The sequence below is a fragment of the Pholcus phalangioides genome, unplaced genomic scaffold, assembly GCF_987345545.1.
Source record: "Pholcus phalangioides strain wild (caught in Gottingen) unplaced genomic scaffold, Ppha-v1.0 ptg000004l_1, whole genome shotgun sequence".
Lineage (NCBI taxonomy): Eukaryota > Metazoa > Arthropoda > Arachnida > Araneae > Pholcidae > Pholcus > Pholcus phalangioides.
The window spans coordinates 563,996-586,346 of record NW_028301597.1 but is presented as its reverse complement, the minus strand read 5'-3'; the positions used below and the strand labels follow the sequence as shown (position 1 = coordinate 586,346).

The following is a 22,351-nucleotide window of genomic DNA, read 5'->3' as shown; positions in this document are numbered from 1 at the left end:
GCATTTTTAATTGGGTTGCTGTATTTTTGAAACATATGACAACCATATTTTTATGGGCATCTTTTTATCAGCCACCTCGTTGGGCATTTTGCCTGTTGTGGCGTTGTATTTGTATTTGTATTTGTATTTGTAAACAAAAACAAAAAAACGTTTATAAAAGCACCACCCAATGCACCAATTTGTAGTAGATAACATTGAAATAAGCATTATACAAGCATTACAGTATACTTTTGCCAGATCTCTCAGGAAACCCTAAATGGTCTAACCTAGCGGTTCTCAATTTTTTTTGACCCACGGAGCCCTTTCCGGTATGTAATTTCTATGGCGGAGCCCCGGAGGCCTATTTTTTTATCTTATCCGGAGGCGTAAGTTTGACTTATTTTTATTATTCAAATAATAATTAATAATTATTTTTTTTTCAAATTTACTGGGGTTTTTTTTCCTTGAGCTGCCGCGGAGCCCGCACCGGTTGAGAACCGCTGGTCTAACCAGAGGAGACTCTTCTCAGTTTTTGATGAACACCAAAAACTTGCAAATCACCAATAATTTTCTGATAAGCACGTGGGATAACTGGGAAAGTTATTCTTACCCAACATTACCTGTGCATACGTGCACCTTCCTACCAGTGTTTTTCCGAACTTCTACTTTCGCAACCATTCACCGCTAGAACGCGTTGACGTTTGGAAATCGCGTGTGACACAATGTTGTAACCTTGGTACAAAGTTGTACCATTTTAAGGTACTAATTAGTTTTCAAAAGTTGAAATTATTAGACCGAAAAAAGGAATTATTAGCATGGAAAGGCTTCTGGTGCACTCTCTTACCCACTCCTAAGGGCATACAGGTTAAAGTTCTGTAGATTCAACGGCACCATCCTGCTCAGTGCAGCAAATACGACAGGGCAAGACGGAAATACGTCCCAAATCGAGTGCCGGCGGAGCTGGAGTTCAGTGGGGGGAGGGGGGGGGGTGCAACCTCTTATTGTCCTTACTCGGTACTGAAAATATTCTCTTCAAAATAAATTCCGTAACTTTTTACTCTGAACACTCAATTTTAAGCAGTGCCGAAATTACAGGAAGGGGCGGGGGGACGGGAGCTACCAAACTTGAGGGAGTGGTAATTTTAGGGTTGAAAAAAAATGAACAAATTATTTTTACTTTAAAACATAATGCGAAAAAAAAATTGTTACAGATCTTTGAAATTTTACAATGACGGGAGCAGTGGCAAAACCAAGCCTGCCCTCCTGACATAAATCCCTAGGTGCATGATGAAAATGCATTGAACCCGAAGATTTGAAGATTTGGAGTGCCCGAATGAATATCTTTCACACGTGTCATTCAGGGTCTCCCTTCAGAAACATATCAAAAGGATCTTATCCTCCGAGAAAATAAAGAGGTGGCTACTACTACTACTAGTAATGCAAAAAAAAAATTCCAGAATAAAGAAAGAAAAAGAGGCAACACTTCATTTTAAGTGACAGTAGCGTAGGAGCCGGGTGGAGCTGTGGGTGCTTGAGCACCCCACGGAAATTTTTATAACGGGTCCGAGCACTCCCCAAAATTCATTCATAAATCAAAATTTACTTCCTTAATAAGCAACCACGTTTCCTAGAAAGACAAGCACCCGCAGATTCGGAACACTTTCGACGCCCCTGGTAAGTGCCCATGCCCAACTACTGTATATCTCTGAAGAAAATACCTACAGACTGAAGTTTTCGTTGATAAAATACTCCCAAAAAAAATTATCTATCGCTTGAAAATTCCTTAAATATGACCAATTGCTCAAAAATGCCCAAAATATGGCTTGTCATAAAAAAGTATGACATGGCATAAAAATTCGAGCCCTATCATTACCATCCATGTATAATACAAATACAACGCCCCAACAACAGGCAAATTGCCCAACGAGGTGGCTGACATAAGAACATCATGGATCCCCGAGCCATTTTTTGGAGGCCCTACCTACTACTGCTACACCACACATGCACCCCCCAACGAATCGGTACATGCGGGAATGTACGTGTAGTGAAACCTGACGTGAAGTTTTTTTTTGTTTCTCTGTAATGCTTGTTATGTGTAGTGCTGCTATCTGCCACCAGTTTTTCTAACTATGAGTGAAGTGTTATGATTGAATGATTTATCGTTGTAGGACTGTTGCTCTCTGTGGCGAGACTTTTTAACGGGGAGATCTGAAGTTGGGAAACACAGAAAACCAACTTCAGCCGACCACCACTGTGGGGTTCGAACCCGGATCCTCGCATCGCGAGTCCGTCACTATAACCACTCGACCACCACAGCGGCAGAAAGGTAAGAAACCCTTATCTGTTTTTATTTTTTTGGCGGAAAATAGGTTCTTTATACAAATTGAAGTACTGTATATGTTCATATAAATAAAGCAAAATACCGTGTCTCCCGCGCACATAATGTTTTTCAAAAAAACCGCCGTGAAAAAACGTTGTAAGCGGGAAATCTCGACATGTATTGAAGTTGAGACCACTAAGTAGGAGAACATAATACGACGTAGGAATGTCATTTTCCCAACCACGTCATGTCATAGTGTGTAGCGGCCTTTAGTGCACAGTTGTTCTCGTTATCTAAGCCAGGGGTCTCTTCAACCTTTGAAACACGGCGGACCGAACTGAAACTTCCCACGAAACGCACGGGCCACCACCAACTCATGCAATTTCAGTCGCTGTGGTGGTCGAACGGTCATAGTGACGGATTTGCATCACGAGCACCCGGGTTCGAGTAGCTATAGTGGTGGCCGGCTAAAGTTAGTTTCTTATGGTTCCCAACATCGGGGCGCGAATGCAAGCCGATCCCCCCAGTTAAAAAGTCGTGCCACAGAGAGCTACAGTCCTTCAAGGGTACGAATATTCAAAATCATTGCATTTTACTCACTTTACTTCTAAAATGTAGAAGGGCGCGGTAGGCCCAGGTCGATAAGATTACTTACCTAAAGTAACAAAGGATGTTTAGAGGTGTCGCGAGTTCGATACCCGGTTCGTCCTTGTCAGAAAACTTTCCTGACGCAGGGGTACAACAGAAATGGCGACACGACCGCAGAAAAAATTTCTACCGCATGGAGTCCCCCATCGAGGGGTTAGCGCACCAACCTCTCGATGAGTATAAAAAACAAGCCTGCCGTTCGGAATCGGCAGTAAATTTTAGGTCCCGGTCTAATTAGCCCTCGTGTGCAGAAAATGACCGTGGTGCGACAAAAATGATCAATGATCTGAAATATAGATAGCAGCACTTTCTTTCTTTCAAACCGAGCACAACTCAAGTCTATCGCCATTGGGCAATTTACGACCTAGTAAGTTGTGCCGGAAATGTGCCTAACAGTCTGAGCGTATCTAGTGTTGCCTGATTTTTCAGTGCTGCCATCTATATTTCAAAAGTGAAGTGTAATGACTGTATACTTTTACTGTTTGTGGGCCTGTTGCTCTCTGTGACGAGACTTTTTAACGGGGAGATCGGCTCGCATTTGGGAACCACAGAAAACCAGCACCACTGTTGCGACGGCGAGGCTCGGATGCGAGTCCGGGGGATTTTCACCTATGACCACTCGACTCGACCACCATAGTGGGAGGTACGGGGCACTAAAAAATCAGGTGCAACAGTATAGTAGTGCTCGGTTTGAAAAAACAAAAAAGAATTCGTGTAATTTATTGGCATCTTAATAGAAGTGGCCAATGAGACCCCCCCCCCCCGCGTTAAAATAAGGGATAAAAATAACATCGAAGACTTTTTATTAACTCTGAAATTATTCTTATTAATCATCAGTTTTGATTAGTTCTGAATTAATTCTTTTTTCACTGATTCTGGAAAAAAAATTCTCATTTAATTACTTGATTAAATTATTTAATTCTGGGATTAATTTTAACCTGAAATCACATGATTTAAATGATTCTGTACTTATTTATATTATATTTCGGCGAAATATTCCAAGAAATTATTTTAAAAATTCAAAAATTTCATCAAATCTGGAAAATTTCGTAGCTATTTCTCTGAATTTTCATCCATTTGCTCTATAATCATTTCTTTCATTCTTCCCGAAATTATTTATTCTAGAACTCTGTAATAGTTTTTCCCACACAACGTTTCCAATGTTTTTTTTCTGAAAATGTTCTGCGTTCCACACACCCAGGGGCAGGCTTAAGTATTTTGCGGTCCGGTGCGAAAACAGTTTTTCGGCCCTCTAAAATGAAGTTTCGCAACTCCCCAGTAACCATGAGTGCACACCTGGCTCACATTTGCACCTAGTAAGTAATGAATATTAAACTACTATCTCGTGGTCATAAGAAACATTTGAGAAAGACATTCGACAATAAACTTCAGCAATAGTTTGCTCACTGCCCAGCGAAATAAATTTCAAGTGTGCCCCCCCCCCCCCCAGGCACTTCTCTAGCCTGACAGTCACAACCTTTATCTGCCCAGGGCCACAACTAGATAGTCTTTCAGTCTGGCAATCACGAATAATGCCTCCCTCGTGTAATTTTGAATAATTTTAAAAGAATTTAGCGTCTCCATCTGGAGTCCAGCACCCGAGATACTAGATCTATCCTCCGCATCCCTCTTTCGGCTTGGCAAGGAGGAGGAGGAGGTTCTCTGAAATTTTGAATTTTAGATTTCTTGGACAGAAATTTAAGCTATTTGCTTTGTTAAAAACGTTTAAGTCGAAATGTAATCAAGGTATTTTTATCCCGTTTTGCGGCCCGGTGCGCCCGCACCCTTCGCCATGGCTGTCTTAAGAGCATAATGGGCCCCCGGGCCAAATGATTTTTCTGAGGCCCCTACGTGGTGAATTCTCGGAAATTTCAACCACATTTCATTTTTTGTGAGGCCACTTTTCTCTTGAGACCCCCGGGCCCATGCGTTAAGACGGCACTGCCCTTCACACCTGTTTAAGTCCGGCCCTGAACATCCCCCCCCCCCCTCCGAGGGCCAAATGAGGCCCGCGAGCTATGCATTGAACACTCCTGAGCTAAGTAAGCTCTTGCCAAGCAGTCGTGGCCGAGTGGTTAAGGCGATGGACTAGAAATCCATTGGGGTTTCCCCGCGTAGGTTCGAATCCTACCGACTGCGGTAAGGAACTTTTTTCCCCCTCTTTGAATAACATTGGAAGTTATTCAAACTGAATGATCAATATCATGTCAGCATTCTTTTAATAGAAAAAACATACGTGCACACAGTGGATCCCACTTATAACGTTTCCACTTGAAACGTTTTCCGGCTAGTAGTCTACGACTTATTTCCGTGGTCAAAACTTTCACTAATAATTTAATACTCATGTGGGAGATTTGCCGTTTAAAGCGTTTTTCCCCAGTTAAAGCGTCGTGATGGTGGTTTTCGAAAAAGTATTTAAACGTTGTAACTGTCGTATTTCCGAATCAAAATTAAATAAGTCTCCTCACCTTATAACTGAAAAAAAGGTAAATTTATATTTATATACACAGCGGATTCCGCTTATAACGTTTTTTTTAAAAAAAAAACCGTCATGGAAAAAACGTTGTAAGCGGGAAATCTTAATGCGAATTAGAGTTGGTACCACGTAAATGAGTTGCATTAAGCGGCAATATGTTCTAAGCGGGCGGGATCGACCACGGCAAAATAAAAGAGTCAAGGGCTAAGCGGGAGGGGACTTGGGGAAATGTGAGAATGTCCCCCCCCCCCCCCTCCGAAATGAAAGTGGCCCCCCGAACGAAATTTCTGGCTACGCTCCTGAAGAGAGGGCTGAAGTGCCTAAATACTACTGACGTGAAGAGGGACCACGTAGTGATGCGTTTGATGTAAAATTCCACGCATTTCCGTTCTTCATTTGTGAGTCTTCTGTAGGTACGTTCACACATGTTGAATGTGAACGTCTGAGGAACCCAGGGCCGTCTTAAGAGTAGCCTATTATAGGGTCCTCGGGCAAAGTTATTTTTAAGAGACCCCCCCCCCCCTAAATATACGGAAATACCCGCGTACCTATTTACAAACTTAGTATACAATATAGCGAATTTTTCTTCAACGCAGCATAAAACTGTACGCGGAAGCATTCTGTTATTTTCAGGCTCTAAATGACCAAATTATTTACGTACTCAATATACGAGACAGCCTTGAAAAGTAGGGTTGCATGAGGGCGCATGTATCTTCGGCTACGTCCCTTTCATGTGTTTACAACAGATGGCGCCACTACACCAGCAATGAACATTTGTTTGCTAACCAAAATATGCGTATACAGTTCTCACAAATGGCTTCAACGGGATGATTACCCACTGCGGGTACAGTCAGTGCCTTCTTAAGGCATGGGCCCACCCGGGCACGGCCAATACCTTCTAAAGCAGCTCTAGAAGGTGTTGGCACGGCCCGGGGGCCTCAAGCGAAAAGGGGCCTCACAAAAATGAGATCTGGTTGAAATTTTCGAGAATTTGTTTGGTAGGGCCTCTGAAAAATCAATTGGCCCGGGGGCCCATGATACTCTTAAGACGGCCCTGGGTACAGTGGAACCTCACAGTTAGCGTACACCTTCCGTTAACGGAAACTTTTTTGAATTACGTCGACGGGCCCCAAATTTAGTTCACTACGATCGAATCTCATTTTAACGAATACCGTTATTGCGAAAATTTCGTTTTAACGAACGCTTTTCTGATCCACCAGATAAGTTTAAAGTGCAAAAACCTCGAATTCCTTTATAACGAAATTTCGTGACAACGAAGTGATTTCTTCGGTCTCTTGGAGTTCGTTATAACGGGATTCGACTATTCATTAACTGACGAAGTTTTCGGTCCCCATGGTCTTCTTTATCGAGAGGTTCCACAGTATTAATAAATTTTCAGGTATTGAGTGTTATTTCACCCATTTTTTATCTCTGAATTGAAGGAAGAGATTGTGCCCGATTCTTTAATAAATTACCCAAGGGCTGTCTTAACGCATGAGGAACGAAATTCAGGGCCGCTGACAAATAACATTTGCCGCTTGAACAAATGTCACATTTTTCCAAGCGGAAATTCGAGCAATTGGCAAGGGCCACATAATTTTAGGAGCCTCTCTATGCTTAGGGCTTTGCCCCGGACCACCCTTCCCTCCGGAGGAGGATTAATGGTTTTCCTCCTACCACTGCTTGACTGCACATAAACCTTGCATGCATTCCTCTGCAGAATTTTTAACGAATCGGTACATGCACGAACGTGTTGTATATGTGAATACAACATGAATACATTATGCGTGACCGCCAGGGTGGGCAGGTGCAACATGTGCAACCACACAGGGTCGACTTGGAAGGGGACTAAATTCAAATTCTTGCACAGGAATGGCTAGCTACGGCCCTAATGTATTAATGTTTTCAGAGTTGGGCTTGTTTCGCGTTCTCGCTGGTGCTGCCACCTGGATTCCATATTTTGAAGTAAAGATGGTATATGATTGAATTTTCATGTTAAGTATCATGTTAAAGGTATGCCTACTCGTTCCGAGACTCTCTTCCAAATGAGATGAAATACTTGAGACCGACGAACATTCGCTCCTGAAAATTGGAAAGCCAACTTCAGCCGACCGCAACTAGGCTGGGGCATTGTCCGGGCGGAATGAGACCTCACAAATAATGTAATTTTGCACTATTTTTCCCCCTCTTAAGTCCCCATAATGTCTGCCCTCTGGGCTCCGAGAAGGCACGCTACGGCCCTGGTGCCGTCAACAGGATTCGAACCTGGATCGTCACATTGCGAGTCCAGCACGATGCCTTAAAAGACCGCACAGCGGTGGTTCTTCCGCCTCCCTTCTAGTCTTGTTCTTATTGAATACTCATTCCTCCAAATAAGCAGCCTTGGGCTATAACCCACTTGGTGCCCCCCACCGTAAACATGCCTGTGTCTAAATCACTCTTTTGGTCGTTCACATCCCTCGCCCACCAGCAGAGGCGGATTTCACGGCGGGCACGCTCCCGGGGCCCCCGACTCTTCTATAAAGGACCCCGAAAACCCCAAACTTCACACTTTTTCTTTAATTTAAGGGGCCCAATATTTTCTTTTGCGCCCGGGGCCTCGACCGACTTTAATCCGCCACTGCCCACCAGGTCTTTCGGTTATTCACATGCTCAGTCTGTCTAAGAGGTCAGGGGTTTCCAACCTGAAACTTCTCACGGAACCCTTAATGAGGCTGTTCCATGGAACTCAAATTTTGAATAAGCTTTATTTATAAAAAAATAAAACAGAAGTTGTTCCCCCTACTGCCGTCTCAACAGCATCATAGCCTCAGAGACGGCTCAAAGCCGAAACACACTACACTGAAGTGACGTGATAATCATACCACGTCAGAGACGTGAGTTCTGATTCGGGGAAATTCTGTGATGTGGAAATTACGCTACGTGGGAATTTCTGCGTCATATAATTTCCACGAATAAGAATTCACGTCTCTGACGTGGTGTAATTATCATGTCGCGTCAGTGTAGTGTTTCGGCTTTAAGCCGTCTTAGTTTTATTTGTTTTCATAAATTATTGAGCCAGATCTTATTGGGGAAGCTTCTATGAAAGTTGTCCCAGTGCCATGCCCGGTTAGGACTCTTGTTAAGACTCATTTTAAGATTTAATCTCGTTAAAATTCAAAATAAAGAACAGCTTTTCGAGTATCAGTAACAAGTTTTCTTTGAAAGCTCGAAAGGATTCCACGATTTTTAAGGGTTCCATGGCATTTGATCATCCGGAACCCCAAAAAGCTGTCACAGGCAGGGCCACAATTAGATGCTTTGTTAGCCGGAGCAAGCAAACATTTTGGCTCCCCAGTGTAGTGTAGCAGTTAAGAGCTGAGTTCAGTACCCTCTTTAGCCCAGCGCCTCGGGCACCAAACACCCCCCCCCCCCCCAGTTGCGGCACTGGTCACAGACAGGGTTCCGCATGATCAAACGCACAGAACTCTTAGAAATCACTGATTCTGGAAAGCTTTCAAAGAAGAAAACTTTCTTGTTGCCCTGATATTCGCAAAGCTGTTTTTGTTTTGAATTTTAACGAGATATTGTCGTTTAAAAAACCCATACCACTTGGATGACTAACTGCAAGCATCTGAGTGACCAAAGAATGGCCTGGTGGGCAAGGGACGAAAACAGCAACCTTGAGGGTGTGAAAGCACGTGAACAACCACAAGAGTGATTTAGACACAGAGCCATACTTAAGGTACGGGAAAGAAATAAATGCCGTGAAATTCATCAAAATTCATCAAGATGGATTGGCGAGTCTTCATATTCTATAACAATTTAAGTAAAAGTAGGACAGCATAGTGTATAGCCATTTTAAACAAAACTCTCCACCAATTAAGAAGCAATGATGGAGAAGATAAAGGCTATAATGTGCTCTGTACATCGAACAAATCTCTGAATATGATAAGAATGACTATATCGGAATAACATGAATCATTCTATAAATTATGATGTAACAACGTATCTATCTACAGAATTTAAGAAACAGTAATGGTTGTTGAAAGAAATAAAAGCACAAAATCGGGTGTTAAAATTTATTCCAACCTAATCATGAAGTGATTTCTTTGTAGAAAGGAAAAAATACACTGATACCAGCTCAAATTTGAAAATATTAAAAAAATGATTGAGCATAAGTGCACAGACTCAAATTTATTTTGTACTCATGTCAGCATGCATCATTTCACCGTGACACGCAAACAACATCTGTAAAAATGAATTGACAAAATGTATATATCCTCGAACTTGAAATATTTCGAAACGTACATGAAAACAAATATTCTCTCAAACCTTCATTTACCGCAAAAACACAATATTTTCCCTTACCTTAATATTTATACTTAATAAAATTGAAACTTTTAGCATTTCATACAGAATCGATACCTCTTTAAAGTATTGACAGGTAACGGCACAGCATTATATGAATTAGGTTGAACAAATACACTGAAGTAAAAATAAAGGGCACCTTCTGTTCAGGGATATTGAAAACTAAAATATTCTCTAAAAATTCTCGCTGACATTGTTTGTTGGATTTCTATTAATTCCGAGAAACTTTTATTTTTAATCAGTGTGTCATAATACACCATTATATCCTAATATGACTTCAATAAAAAATTCAAAACAAATATGAAGTTTCTCTTTTCATATAAGTGTCTGAATATTTAGAAAAAAATTCATGAGAATTCTTAAAATTCTTAGAAACTTCATATATTTAGAAAATTCTCCATTCTACAATAATAGTAATCAATATTTGTATACACAAACGTTATTTGTAGGGGGTAATACGACTATAGCAGGTCATGCACATGAATGAATAACATTATCAAGCATTGACAACGAAAAAAATATAAAAATATACTCGTGAAAGAGGCTTCTGTTATTCAAATGATATCAATGAAACATTTACACACCAGGCTGCTTTAAAATTGTCTATAATTTTTTTTAAACAATTAAGCTTGGTTGACTATGCCAAACATTAATTTCAATAACTCCAAAACAAAAACTCAGAGGAGAAAGAAAGAATAAACTGATAAAAGAATGAATTTAAGGTATTCAAAGCACGTTTCTGGCAGTTCTTACATAAAATGTCTTGAGATTCGTTATACACGTTTTCAATAGCATATCAGTTTATGCTGCATGAAAAAAAACTGAAATAGGCAATGAAGAATAAAAAAAATCCCCAATAGGTAAAACTTTGAAAATGTGAGGAGAAAGGGAGGGAAAAAGCCTTTTCTTCACAGAAAATGCTTGGAGAAAATATTTTCCTAATCTCTAAAATGTGTGGAAGCCCCAGTGTGAGTGAGAAAGCAAGTCAACAGGCACAGGTCATTCGGAAATTATCCAAGAAAAGAGAATGGGGGAAAAAATTTCATGTTTAAAATTTAAATACAGACTATAATGAATATGATCATGAATAAATTTAAAAAAAAAACAAAAAAACTTATCCTTCACCGGAATCAATGAAAAAAAAAAAAAAAATTTATCGAGAGGATCACAGTCACCTATCACGAAAAGGAAAATTTTTTAAACAAATCACAGCATCTATCCTTTCCACACAACTCTTAAGAGTGGGGGGGGGGGGGGGGAGGGTTTGATAATGAAGGGGGAAACAGGTAAGTCAGGGATAATTTAAAAAAATAACTAAGTTTTAACAATTATTTTATTATTAGAGGGTAAAACCGAACTAATCAACGATTATAATTAATCATTTTATAATCTTCAAAATAGTGAAAAAAATTTAATACATATATATATGTGTGTGTTAATTTACATCTTAATGATGATTTGAATTATAACAATTACCAACAAAACACAGAAGAAATACAGTCCATTAAGATGGGTGGAAAGGAATAAGCTGCAATATATTAGACACAACACCGCAGAGAAAAGCAAAACATATCACAAGCAATAAAAATGCAATGCACGATAATATCAACTAATCACTTATAATTTACTGTTATTTTAGAAATATTCAATGGAGTCTGAATCTTTAGAGAATGGAAAAAAAAGTAATAATATTACTACAGATCAGCACAAGACGAGAATGAGATTCCAATAAGATGCAAAGAAGTAAGATGGGATAAAACAGACAAGCCACTTACATCTAGAGACCGCAAATGAAACAGAAATCACAATTTTTTTTTATCACACACCGCAAATATTTTTTACATCACAAATACCTAAGAAGTTGTGCTTATCACTAAAAGAACATTTTCGATACAAGTAATATTTTCCCCCTTGATATACACACAAACATACAGATCTAATGTAATTTCTAGAGCTGGTGGAATTCTTTGAATAGATATTTTTCTTTACCCGTTGAGATGCAGGATAATAGAACATAAAACATAGTTGCATGGGCCATAATGGTAAGCTATTGCTTTATATTTGGTACAGCTTTCATTTTCTCCAATCTTTTAAACTTCCCATGTTGTTTTTTATAAGAAAACGTAAGATACAAAAGAAAAAAAATTTTCATTTTTTGTCCTATTACAATAGGAAGCTCTTTTGTAATCAAGATATATTATTCTATCAGAAACGTTTTCTAGATTTTGTGAAGAAACAAAATTAAAAAAAAAAAAACGTAACTAAAAAAAATTCTATCACAAGCTTTTCTCAACCCTATGACCTATGTATACAAAACAAACGGGCAAGCCCTTCTTTTACTGGTCGAGACAAAACTTACTCGATTACAGATATAACTTTCATACATACTAAATAACAGTCTGATTCGGTGGACTCAATGCAGTGCTGAGTATTGCTGTTTCTAAATGGCACCTACAAGTTTCATAAGTCCATCAGTGGTCATTGATTTTGGACGCTCGATTGGGAGGCCGAGTCCCCTGTCCCATACAAGGGAAGCCAAGACACCGAGAGCACGGGATACACCAAAAAGCACAGTGTAGAACTGCATTTCCTTCATTCCATAATACTGCAAGGAGAAATATATATATGTGAATATAAAGAAATCTTGATTTAATAATATTCTCGGAACCTACAAAAAATATTGTTGTATAGGGGCCATCATTATATTGAGAGGAATCACAATCCATCAAAGCTGTTGTTGAATGTTTGCTTGTGAGAATGTTTGGAAAAATTTAATAATCAAATGAAGAAAAAATTAATTTGAACAAAAATTTAATAAATTAAAAATTCAGTTTTAAAAGCAATAAAAAAATGTGGTTTTAAAAGTATGCATTCCAAATGCATTTTTGATTGACGCAATTTTGTACTCCATAATAACAATCAAAAGGTAATGTGTATTGTAGCGAAAATTTTAAGGAATTACACGTCCCAAAAATTTATAGACTCTTGTTTCTTCTGTATAACTTTTTTAGCATGTGGCGTAATGAAATGCAATTTATTCACACAAAAGGAAAAACATTTTTTTCCCATAATATAAAGAACATTTTTCATAAAATAATAAAAAATGAATTTATAACTGTCAATTTGTTAAAATTGCATGTCCTAAAAGTTAATGGAAACTGGTGAATGTATGTAAATTTGAAACACTTAATCGTAAACGCATGGCCTGAAAAGCAATAAATGCAGTAACATGGAATAAGATGCGAGAGAGACTTTTGTTTACAAGACAGCAAAATCAATGTAGCTTTCTGTATACAAGATTAATGAAATTTTAAGATTGAAGTTGAAAAGTAAGCCTATTGAATATTTTTCAAAGGCAATTATTAAAATTAATTAAAATTAAATTATGCAAAAGCATAATTTATCACATTTAGCCCGTAACACACCTTACAATCCAAAATCTCACTCAGGAAGACCTCTATATATGACTTCATATGGTAATAGGTTGATAATGGTGTCTACCCAGGGGATGTTTGTTAGTGGAACTGCTCGGGCCCATGGTTTGAATATATCGCCAGATACGGCTTTAAGAATTAAAAACAACTGGCTTTATGGTTCATATGAAAATTGTTCATCAACTAGCCCTCTCAAAGTACTACATTCAAACACGCAACCCCCCCCCCCCTCAATTTTGAGTTGGAATAGACTCAAAACCATGAAGTTATGAAATGGAACTTGGATGGTTCCAATGTATATACAAGGTATTGTGTCACGATTTGAGGGAATAGCTATGCTCATATTTCAGCAGATATCAGGGTGGAGGTTCTGTGATGGTATGGGCGGTCTCCACATTCAATGGACACACATCTTGAACAATCCTGGATAGGACACAGGACGCACAAAAATACAGACACACTAGGAAATCATTTCATTCTTTTTGAATGAATTTTAGGGGGAGCATAACTGGTGTAGCACCAGGGCCGTCTTAAGAGCATCGTGGGCCCCGGGCCAAATGATTTTTCTGAAGCCCTATGTGGCGAATTCTCTGAAATTTCAATCATTTCATAAAAAGTATGCAGAGAAAATGATCCATAATGTCTACTCCAGTGGGCAGGGCCAATCTTAGAAATTTTGCCACTCTCTGGATATGACTATTTGAAAAGGGGTTTCTTTCTCTAAATGTCTATTATCCTAATACAGTGGTTCAAAGTAAGGATCGCTACCCAGGGCCGTCTTAAGAGCATCATGGGCCCCCGAGCCAAGTGATTTTTCTGAGACCCTACCTGGCAAATTCTCGAAAATTTGAACAGGTTCTCATTTTTGTGAGGCCCCCTTGTTCTCTTGAGGGGCCCATGCGTTAAGACGGCACTGTCGCTACCCTCTTGGGGGGGGGGGGAGGCATATAGTCTAAAAAAGAACCACTTCAAAGCACTAAACAGGCAATCATAAATCTCAATAGCTTGCCATGATATCCTTGATAAAGGTTGGCGATACATAAATCTGATCAAAACAAGGAAAATAAAATATTTTCGAAGCATTGTTAAGGCCGCTGCAAAAAATGACACTTTTTTATGGCAGCTTGTTTACGAGAAGAGGAGTCCCTGTCAGACGATTCTAATAACAGACTGAAGGAGAACAGATATAGGTATAGAGCCAGGCCTGTAGTTAGAAATTTCGTTCAGAGGGGGACCACTTTCATTTCGGAGTGGTGTGGGGGGAGGCAAAGTAATAGAACAATGGATTTGACCATCTTTTCCTTCCCCTTTTTTCCATCATTTTCTCACATTTTAGAGGGGGAACCAGACCTCCCCCCCCCCCTCGCTCAGGCCTTGTATACAGCATCGGCTCTCAAACTTTCTTCAACAGAGGCTTACTTGCCTTAGTCAAAGTTTGGCTTCACGGAGCAACCTAAAAAGAACCAATTTGAAACAAAGAACAGGCACATATGAATATTGCAAGCTCACCACAACACCCCAGGAACTGTGATTCCCATTTTGAGAACCACTCTTATACCAAAGCGAGCAGTCAAAACATTCCCAAGTTGAAACAGCCACCACGCTGGAAATAGGCCTATCTCTAGTATGGTGCTAGCTGAAAGGGGCATTTGTCAGAAGATAAACAAAGAATTCAAACTTGCTGAGGCATTCAGCCAAAAGAAAAGTCAACTGGAAAGATGTTGATAAAGAGTGAAAAGATCTTCTACAAAGAAACAAAGGAACCTAATTTTTCATAAACCAGCTTCTGTAGAGACCTGAACCTGAGGAACCAGATGCACACAAGTTCCAATCACTTATGCAATTTAGGACTTTCCTGAAGGATGAATGTGACTAGAAAAGATATAGTCCAACTGTCCAGCATATCTGTAGAGACCGGCTTCTGAGAAGTTTAAATAGTATTTCAAAAGTATTGTATTTACTTGTGCTTTATTTACATACTCGTGCCTTTCCCTCAAATGATAACTTTTGGGACAGTGTGTAAATGTGATAAATGTGAGGAGGAACATGTTTTCGAACAGGGGTGTACAAGCTATGGCTTGTGAACCAAATACAGCTTGCCAAGGAATTTCCCTCAGGTATACGTGAAGGCACTTGAAAAAAATACCAATCCATGAATCTTGATAAATAACACTAATTTGTGGACCAAGAGTGGCATCTCATTTACAAATTCTACAATTATTAAAATTTTCCATCATTTGCATTTAATTCAATCCTAAATAACATCCTAATCCCACAGAATAATAATCAAAAATTTCTTGAACTTCTGGAAACAACGATATGCTTACCTGCAGAAGCACACCACTGTGGGCATCAACATTTGGCCAAGGGTTCTTCACTTTTCCCAACTCCAAAAGGATGGGAGGCACGACTTTGTAAATGCTGGATACTAACTTGAACATGGGGTCACTGGGAAGGTGTTTAAGAGCAAATTCCCGCTGAGCCACATATCGAGGATCCGTTTTTCGCAACACAGCATGGCCATAACCTGGCACAACCTGCAATGTATAAAGAACAATAATTTTAAATTACAAGATTTTCCAAAAATATGTGTATCAAGTAATAATATATAGTAACCTTTCCTTAAACAGCAATACATTAAAACAAACATTAAGATATTTCTAGCTTTTTATTAAAACCACTGTTGAAAATTCAAATAATTCTGTGTTTGCATAAGTGAGTTCGACTGTAATAATAAAAATATTAAAACTTTATAAGGAAATATAAAATCACCGTACTTGTCCAGATTTAAGAGTCTTCCAGACAAATTCCTTCAAGTGTTCTTCAGTAACATCATTCCCAAGTTCTTTCTGCAATTTCGTCAGCCAAACCAATACTTCCTGCATATTATAAACAAAAGAACAGCAGTCATAACTTGTACATAATATCAACATAATTAAAATTATTGGGAAAGGATTGAAATTTTAAATTATTGAAAAAAAGAAACAAATTTCAAATTTTTTTAACTTCATTAAAATTTAAAGAACAGATTATAACGCTAGCTATACCAACATATGAAAATTATTTTCTCTCTAATTTACTAGAAGTTCAATTCATTAAATTTAATTGCACTTTTTAATTCATTAAATTTCTAGAACATAAAAAATATCTCTGAACTTTAATGTAACAACTGGGGGCGATGCCCAAAGGCCCCCCTCAAGCAAGTTAATTAGAGGTTGAAAAACTAAAAAATGTAAAGATTTGTGCCTTGGATATTAATCTGGCTCTTGGGCATCTGTAGCACATGTTAGTCCCATTTAAAGCATTAAATACGTTCTGCTAATAGAGAAAACCCATGATGATCAAATTCCAGTTGGTCACATTACAAATCATAGTAGCATATATGTACGTAGCTATAACCATATACCTGATTTGCTAAGCCATGAAGAGGTCCAGCCAGACCATTCATTCCAGCAGAAAATGACAAGTAGGGATCAGATAAAGCACTGCCAACAAGATGTGTTGTGTGAGCACTTACATTACCACCTTCATGATCGCTGCAATATTGAAAAAAATTTAATGTTCTGAATTTTTCAATTTTTTTTCCAATATAGTAACATAAAATTCTTGCCTATAATAGCTCTTCTTTAATGGAAAATATTTTGACCAGGGGCATATACAAAGAATAAACCTTTGCAGGGGGGCACAAAAGGCTTGGAGGGACCCACAGAAATTTTCTTCACTAGAAATTTTAAGTCGCCACCTTCCAAAAGACATTTAAATTAATAGAAATTGGTAAATATATAATATAAAGGGTAATTTTTTTTAAATATGCCAATTTTTGTTGCACGGGCAAACAGGGCTCTGAAGTTAGGTGCCTTTTGTATTATAGGCATGCTTCCCCCCTATCCTTCCCATGCCTGTCTCAAAGAATACTTTATATATAAGCTGTGGTGGTCAAGTGGTTATAGTGCCGGACTCGTGATGCGAGGATCCGGGTTCGAACCCCACAGTGGTGGTCGGCTGAAGTTGGTTTTCTGTGGTTCCCAACTTCAAGGCGCAAATGCGAGCCGATCTCCCCGTTAAAAAGTCTCGCCACAGAGAGCAACAGTCCTACAACTGTAAATCATTCAACCATAACACTTCACTCATAGTTAGTAAAACTGGGGGCAGATGACAGCACTACACATAACAAACATTACACAGAAACAAACTTTACGTCAGGTTGCACTACACGTACACGCACATTCCCGCATGTACCGATTCGTTGGGGGGTTCCGCGGGGGTGGGGGGGGGGTGCATGTGTGGTGTAGCAATAGTAGGTAGGGGCTCGGGGATCCATGATGTTCTTAAGTCAGCCACCTCGTTGGGCAATTTGCCTGTTGTGGCGTTGTATTTGTATTTGTATTTGAAAATGAGCCCCCAAAAATGCATATTTGTCCAGGGCCTGAACTTATGAGAAACAGGCCTTGCCTTTGATGAGAAGATTTAGATTTAATTTCTGTTCAAAAAGTTTATAAAACCTCACGATGAGAATTCTGCTTATAAACCCACTCAAATTCTCAGATTGTTATTTTACAGCTCAGAAAAGATTGAGTTGTCCATTCAATTTTTGCAGAAATAAACCTGCACATAAAAAATATTGAGAATTCAAATGGCTAGTGCACTGACTGGATCAGTGAAATTGATGAATGTATTTTTCTATGAAAAATTTTCTGAGTCTGTGCACTGGCGATCAGCACAATCAAATGATACAATTAAATTAAAAATATAACTTCATACAGCACAAATTCTGATTTTATTTTGTTTTTACCTGTGAATCGTGAGGTAGAGACGAATGAGTTCGGTGAAAGTCTGGTCTTCATAACCAAGCATTGATGTAAAGTTTTGGGACCAGTCTTTGTTTACATCAATGGCTCCAATACTGCTGCCTTCCCTGTACAAATTCCTGTATATTGTTGCAGCAATGGGCGTAAGTTTTGCAATGAGGCTCATGGCATCATCATAGACGAGCTGAATGTTTTTTTAAATAGAAGCAACATACATGAGCACGGACAGTACATAATTCACTTATAAATAAATCGATTCAAATGCTATTGTGTCAATGAAAAAAAAAAATGGAAATCATAGTAGGGAAACATTTTTTCAGATAATGAATCTGCTATTATTAAAAAAACTATAAATAATAACACTATTTTTTATTCTTCAAGTCTGCGTCTCCAAAAAACATGCTCCTGACGATTTGCCTGAAGACGGATTTAAGCTATTTTCAAAAACCTACTCACATGAAAAATTTATAATGCATTCACATGCAAATTTATAAAGTGAATTTATGATTTCAGTTTTACTGAGATATTCAAACTACTTAGTTCTACTTCAATGATCTAATCCAGTGGCTCTCAAACTTATGTGATCATCCACGACTTCCTTGCCGAGATCAGTGTTCATCAACGTCTTCCCAAAATAGTCTAACAAAGAATTCTCTAAAGCAGCGTTTAACCTTTTTTGCCCGTGGGCCCCCTTTGAAGCACATTTTTTTTCTCGTGGTTCCCCTGTCTTACCCACAGTCTTTGACCCTCATCTTGAAGCAAGATCCTTTATACATATTGAATTAATTTTTTCAGTAAATTTATACTGAATGAAAATTTTGCAAATAAGATTGGCCTCCAAACCACTGGCCTAGAATTTATTCAGCTCCCCGCTAATCTGAGTTCTATTCAGGACCGTCTCAACACCATGGGCTCCCCTAGGCAGGGTTGGCAAAAACACTTATTTTTTCTGAAAAAACCCAACCCACTGGGTTTTTTCAGGGTTTTTGATATTGAAGCATAAGGAAAGAAAGTTATATATGCTGTAAATAAGTGTAATAGACTGGGTAATTTATGACAATTATTATGTATATAAGTATATTAATAATAATTAGCACAGAACATTAAATCAATATTGATAAAAATTTTAACTGGTTTAGTGTGTGTTTAAAGCACAACCAGAGTTCAAACACCTCTAGTGGAGAAACACTGGTTCCCAAATGATAAAAAATAGTATAGCAGTTTATTAGAATTATGATTAAAAAAACAAAAATCCTAACAAAGCAAATAAATTCTGAAACACGTCAATCTTATTCTCTGAAAAAAATAATGTAGGTCAAGAGTTAATGTTTTTCTAGATATATACCTTTGCTTTACCTGAATACTAAATAAGTTGTATTTAGATAATTTTAGTTTTTGTATTTGTTTGCAACACTTTCTTTCCTTTAAGAGGGAAAGGGAAACAAGAAAACAGTCCATTGAATGGACTATGGTGAATAAAACTGATAACAAATGGCAAGTGACTTGTAAGTTTTGCAATACCATAGTTAGTGCAAAAGTGGAAAGAATCCGTGCTCATGTGAATAAATGCAAGAAACCGGAAGCTCATTCCTTGTTTTTGTGTTCATCAAACACTGATGATAATGAATCTTCATGCAGTGAAGAGACATCTACTTCATTCAAAAGAAAGCAACCTCTTGAAGATAATGTTTCTACATGCAAAAATTTGAATATTATTCTGGATGCTGGAACATCAAAACCTAAAAACCAAAAGGCCAATGTTACAATTTATTGTTAAAACAAGTAACCGCCAGAGGCTAGTTCTTGATCGAAAAGTATCCAAATTTTTTTATGCTAATAATATACCTTTTAATATAGCCGATAGTGATGCATTTAGAGAAATGGTTAATGCTTTGCATAAGGGTTATAGCCCTCCTAATAGGAAGAAATTAGCTGGATCATTATTAGATGATAACAGATGATACAAATTTGTAGCACGACGAATTGATGCTGCGACGAATTGTCCTGCGACAAGTTGAGCGCAACGAATTGACCTAGACCCATTATATTCCAAACCTTATCAGTGGACTGCCAAGTGAAAATGAAGCCAAGAATTACACCAGCTCGAAAAATCATCATCAAACCTCTCTAAAATAGCAAAATACCAAATTAGTCTTTGACGTAATAGCCCTTTTAAACATAATTCCAAAAATTGATACATGAACGATTTATTGCAAAAAAATAAGTCAAAGACACTAAACAGATGCTATTTTAAGAAGTTTGAAGTTTTTGTAAAGAAAAATTTTAAAATTTTTCCTGTAGTCGTCAAAATGTCTGCTATTGTTCTTCTAGTGTTAATACATGCCATGCTGGATCCGTAGGCTCCTTAGCCATTTTTTTTCCTTTCTTTTTTAAGGGAAGGACCAAACTGACAGTACAAAATAAGACACAGGATTTCATATCTGTTAAATTATACAATTTCTGGGAAAGGGGGTGAGTGCAAACTCCTAGGTCTAACATATCCCCCCCCCCCCCCCCCCACGAAAGGGCATATGACAAAATAGCACGGTGTCAATAATCAAAATGTTTCTCACTATAATCTAAATAGACTTTTAGTCAAGAAAAAAAATTTTCACTTCCTCACCTCCCAATAAGTTGACTTTGGTACTCCTTCACTATACGCCTTTGCAAACTTGCTATCGGTGTTGCAAGCAGTGATAGCTGCACTAAACTGTGAAGTTGGATGCAAATGAGAAGGAAAATTGTTCAACATGGTCACAACATGGGAAGGCAAGTCAGCTAGCTGAGCCCATTGCTTAGATAGATGCTTCACCTACAAGAATTTTTTTTTTTTTGTTACAAATCTCAATATTTTAATAACTTGGAAATTGACAATTAAAAAAACTATGAAAAATATAACCTGCTGATCAGTTGGCACATCGCCAGTCAGCAGAAGCCAAAACAAGCCTTCTGGGAGCGGCTCCTCTCCGCCAGGAGCTTTTGGGAGCTTTTCCCTACACTCTGGAATAGTGAGATCACGAAACCGGATTCCTTCTTCTGGATCCAGATGAGAAGTCTCGGTGACCAAACTTTTCATACCACGCATCCCTCCATATATCTAGAGGAATAGTAATATAGTAAATCTATAATTTGATAAAAAAGTCTTACAATATAATCAAAAATATACAAGCGGCTTAGAAAAAAAACAATTGAATGAAACTTAAATTGCTCAAACTTCATTTCAATAAAGAAAAAACTTCTTATAATAAAGCTGTGCTTATATAGCTTTAAATGTTAATTTTCAGCTGTTCTGGCTAATCGCAGCCTATTTACTAACTTTTGTTTTCCCTTACATTCTGATTCTGAGAGAATTTGTGAAAAAAAAACAAACAGGTAGGCTGTGTCATGGACATGGCCGCAAGTTTTAATGTAAATATGGCCTACCTTTACATGGTAGGTACTGACATTATGAATTTGGTATGTAGGATGTCCTTGGAATAATTAACAGACAATACGAATGTTGGCAGTTTGCGTTGCAAGCTACCCGAGAAATGTTATAGCTTTAAAAAAAACTTCATTACAAGTGCGGGTCATGATCCTTGTGCCCAGACCGCAAGAAGTAATAGAATCAGGGCAGCATCATTGAATTTGTCTCAAAAATGTTTATCAGATGACACCATTAGCTTCTGTTTGTGTTGCGAACCTCTTGAAATATAGCGTAAAACAAGTTTGTTACGAATACAGGCGGATCTGGTGCTAAGACTAAAAGAGGTAATAAACCACAGTGATGTCATTGGATTTGTCTCAAGAATATCTACCGTTGTCTTCTATTTACATTGTGAACCTTTTGAGATATAATGTAAAACAACTTTGTTATAAAAGTGTGAAATGAGCCTGGTGCCCAGAGTGATACGATTGGATTTGTCTTAGCGGGTTCTACTTACAGACATACAACACATATATTCCAAATACTTCTTTAGATATGAGCGTTTATAAATTATTTCGTTATGCAATGTTTTGCTAATGCACCCAGTATCATCACGATTCAAAAGGCATTCACGTCAAAGGAGACATTTATGAATTTCTTTTTTAATAAAGCTGAATAAATTAATTTCAAAATGATTAAATAATCAAAGCTTACTAATACTCTCAGAATATGGAGCATGTAAAATTCAAGAAGAGAAATAGAACACTTGTTTTAAATTTTTCTGCGTAGGCTTATTCATTTGCTGAATTTCACTTTTGAATTGTTCAATGTAAATACTGGAACTATATATAGCAAGTAGTACACATACCTGAATTTAATGGTTGTTGAATAGATTTCATAAAAAAGATAAATCACGTTTAACTCATTTGG

The 22,351-nt window shown here is 38.1% G+C and overlaps 1 protein-coding gene and 1 non-coding gene across 2 annotated transcripts in view; one reads left to right on the top strand and one right to left on the bottom strand.

The window, feature by feature from the left end:
* Nucleotides 1-5,004: 5,004 nt before the first annotated feature.
* Nucleotides 5,005-5,086, top strand: TRNAS-AGA (transfer RNA serine (anticodon AGA)). The gene has a single exon. It is a non-coding gene; the product is annotated as a tRNA-Ser (tRNA).
* Nucleotides 5,087-9,470: 4,384 nt separating this feature from the next.
* The window catches only part of kdn (citrate synthase), a 22,228-nt gene continuing 9,347 nt past the window's right edge, over nt 9,471-22,351 (bottom strand). The window contains exons 4-10 of the mRNA XM_089255077.1: nt 20,915-21,112; nt 20,639-20,827; nt 18,000-18,199; nt 16,614-16,743; nt 15,985-16,086; nt 15,535-15,744; nt 9,471-12,378 (exon numbers count right to left, since the gene is read on the bottom strand). Of these exons, the coding sequence (XP_089111203.1) occupies nt 12,214-12,378; nt 15,535-15,744; nt 15,985-16,086; nt 16,614-16,743; nt 18,000-18,199; nt 20,639-20,827; nt 20,915-21,112 (1,194 nt within the window). The 3' untranslated portion in view covers nt 9,471-12,213. The remainder of the gene's footprint in view (nt 12,379-15,534; nt 15,745-15,984; nt 16,087-16,613; nt 16,744-17,999; nt 18,200-20,638; nt 20,828-20,914; nt 21,113-22,351) is intronic.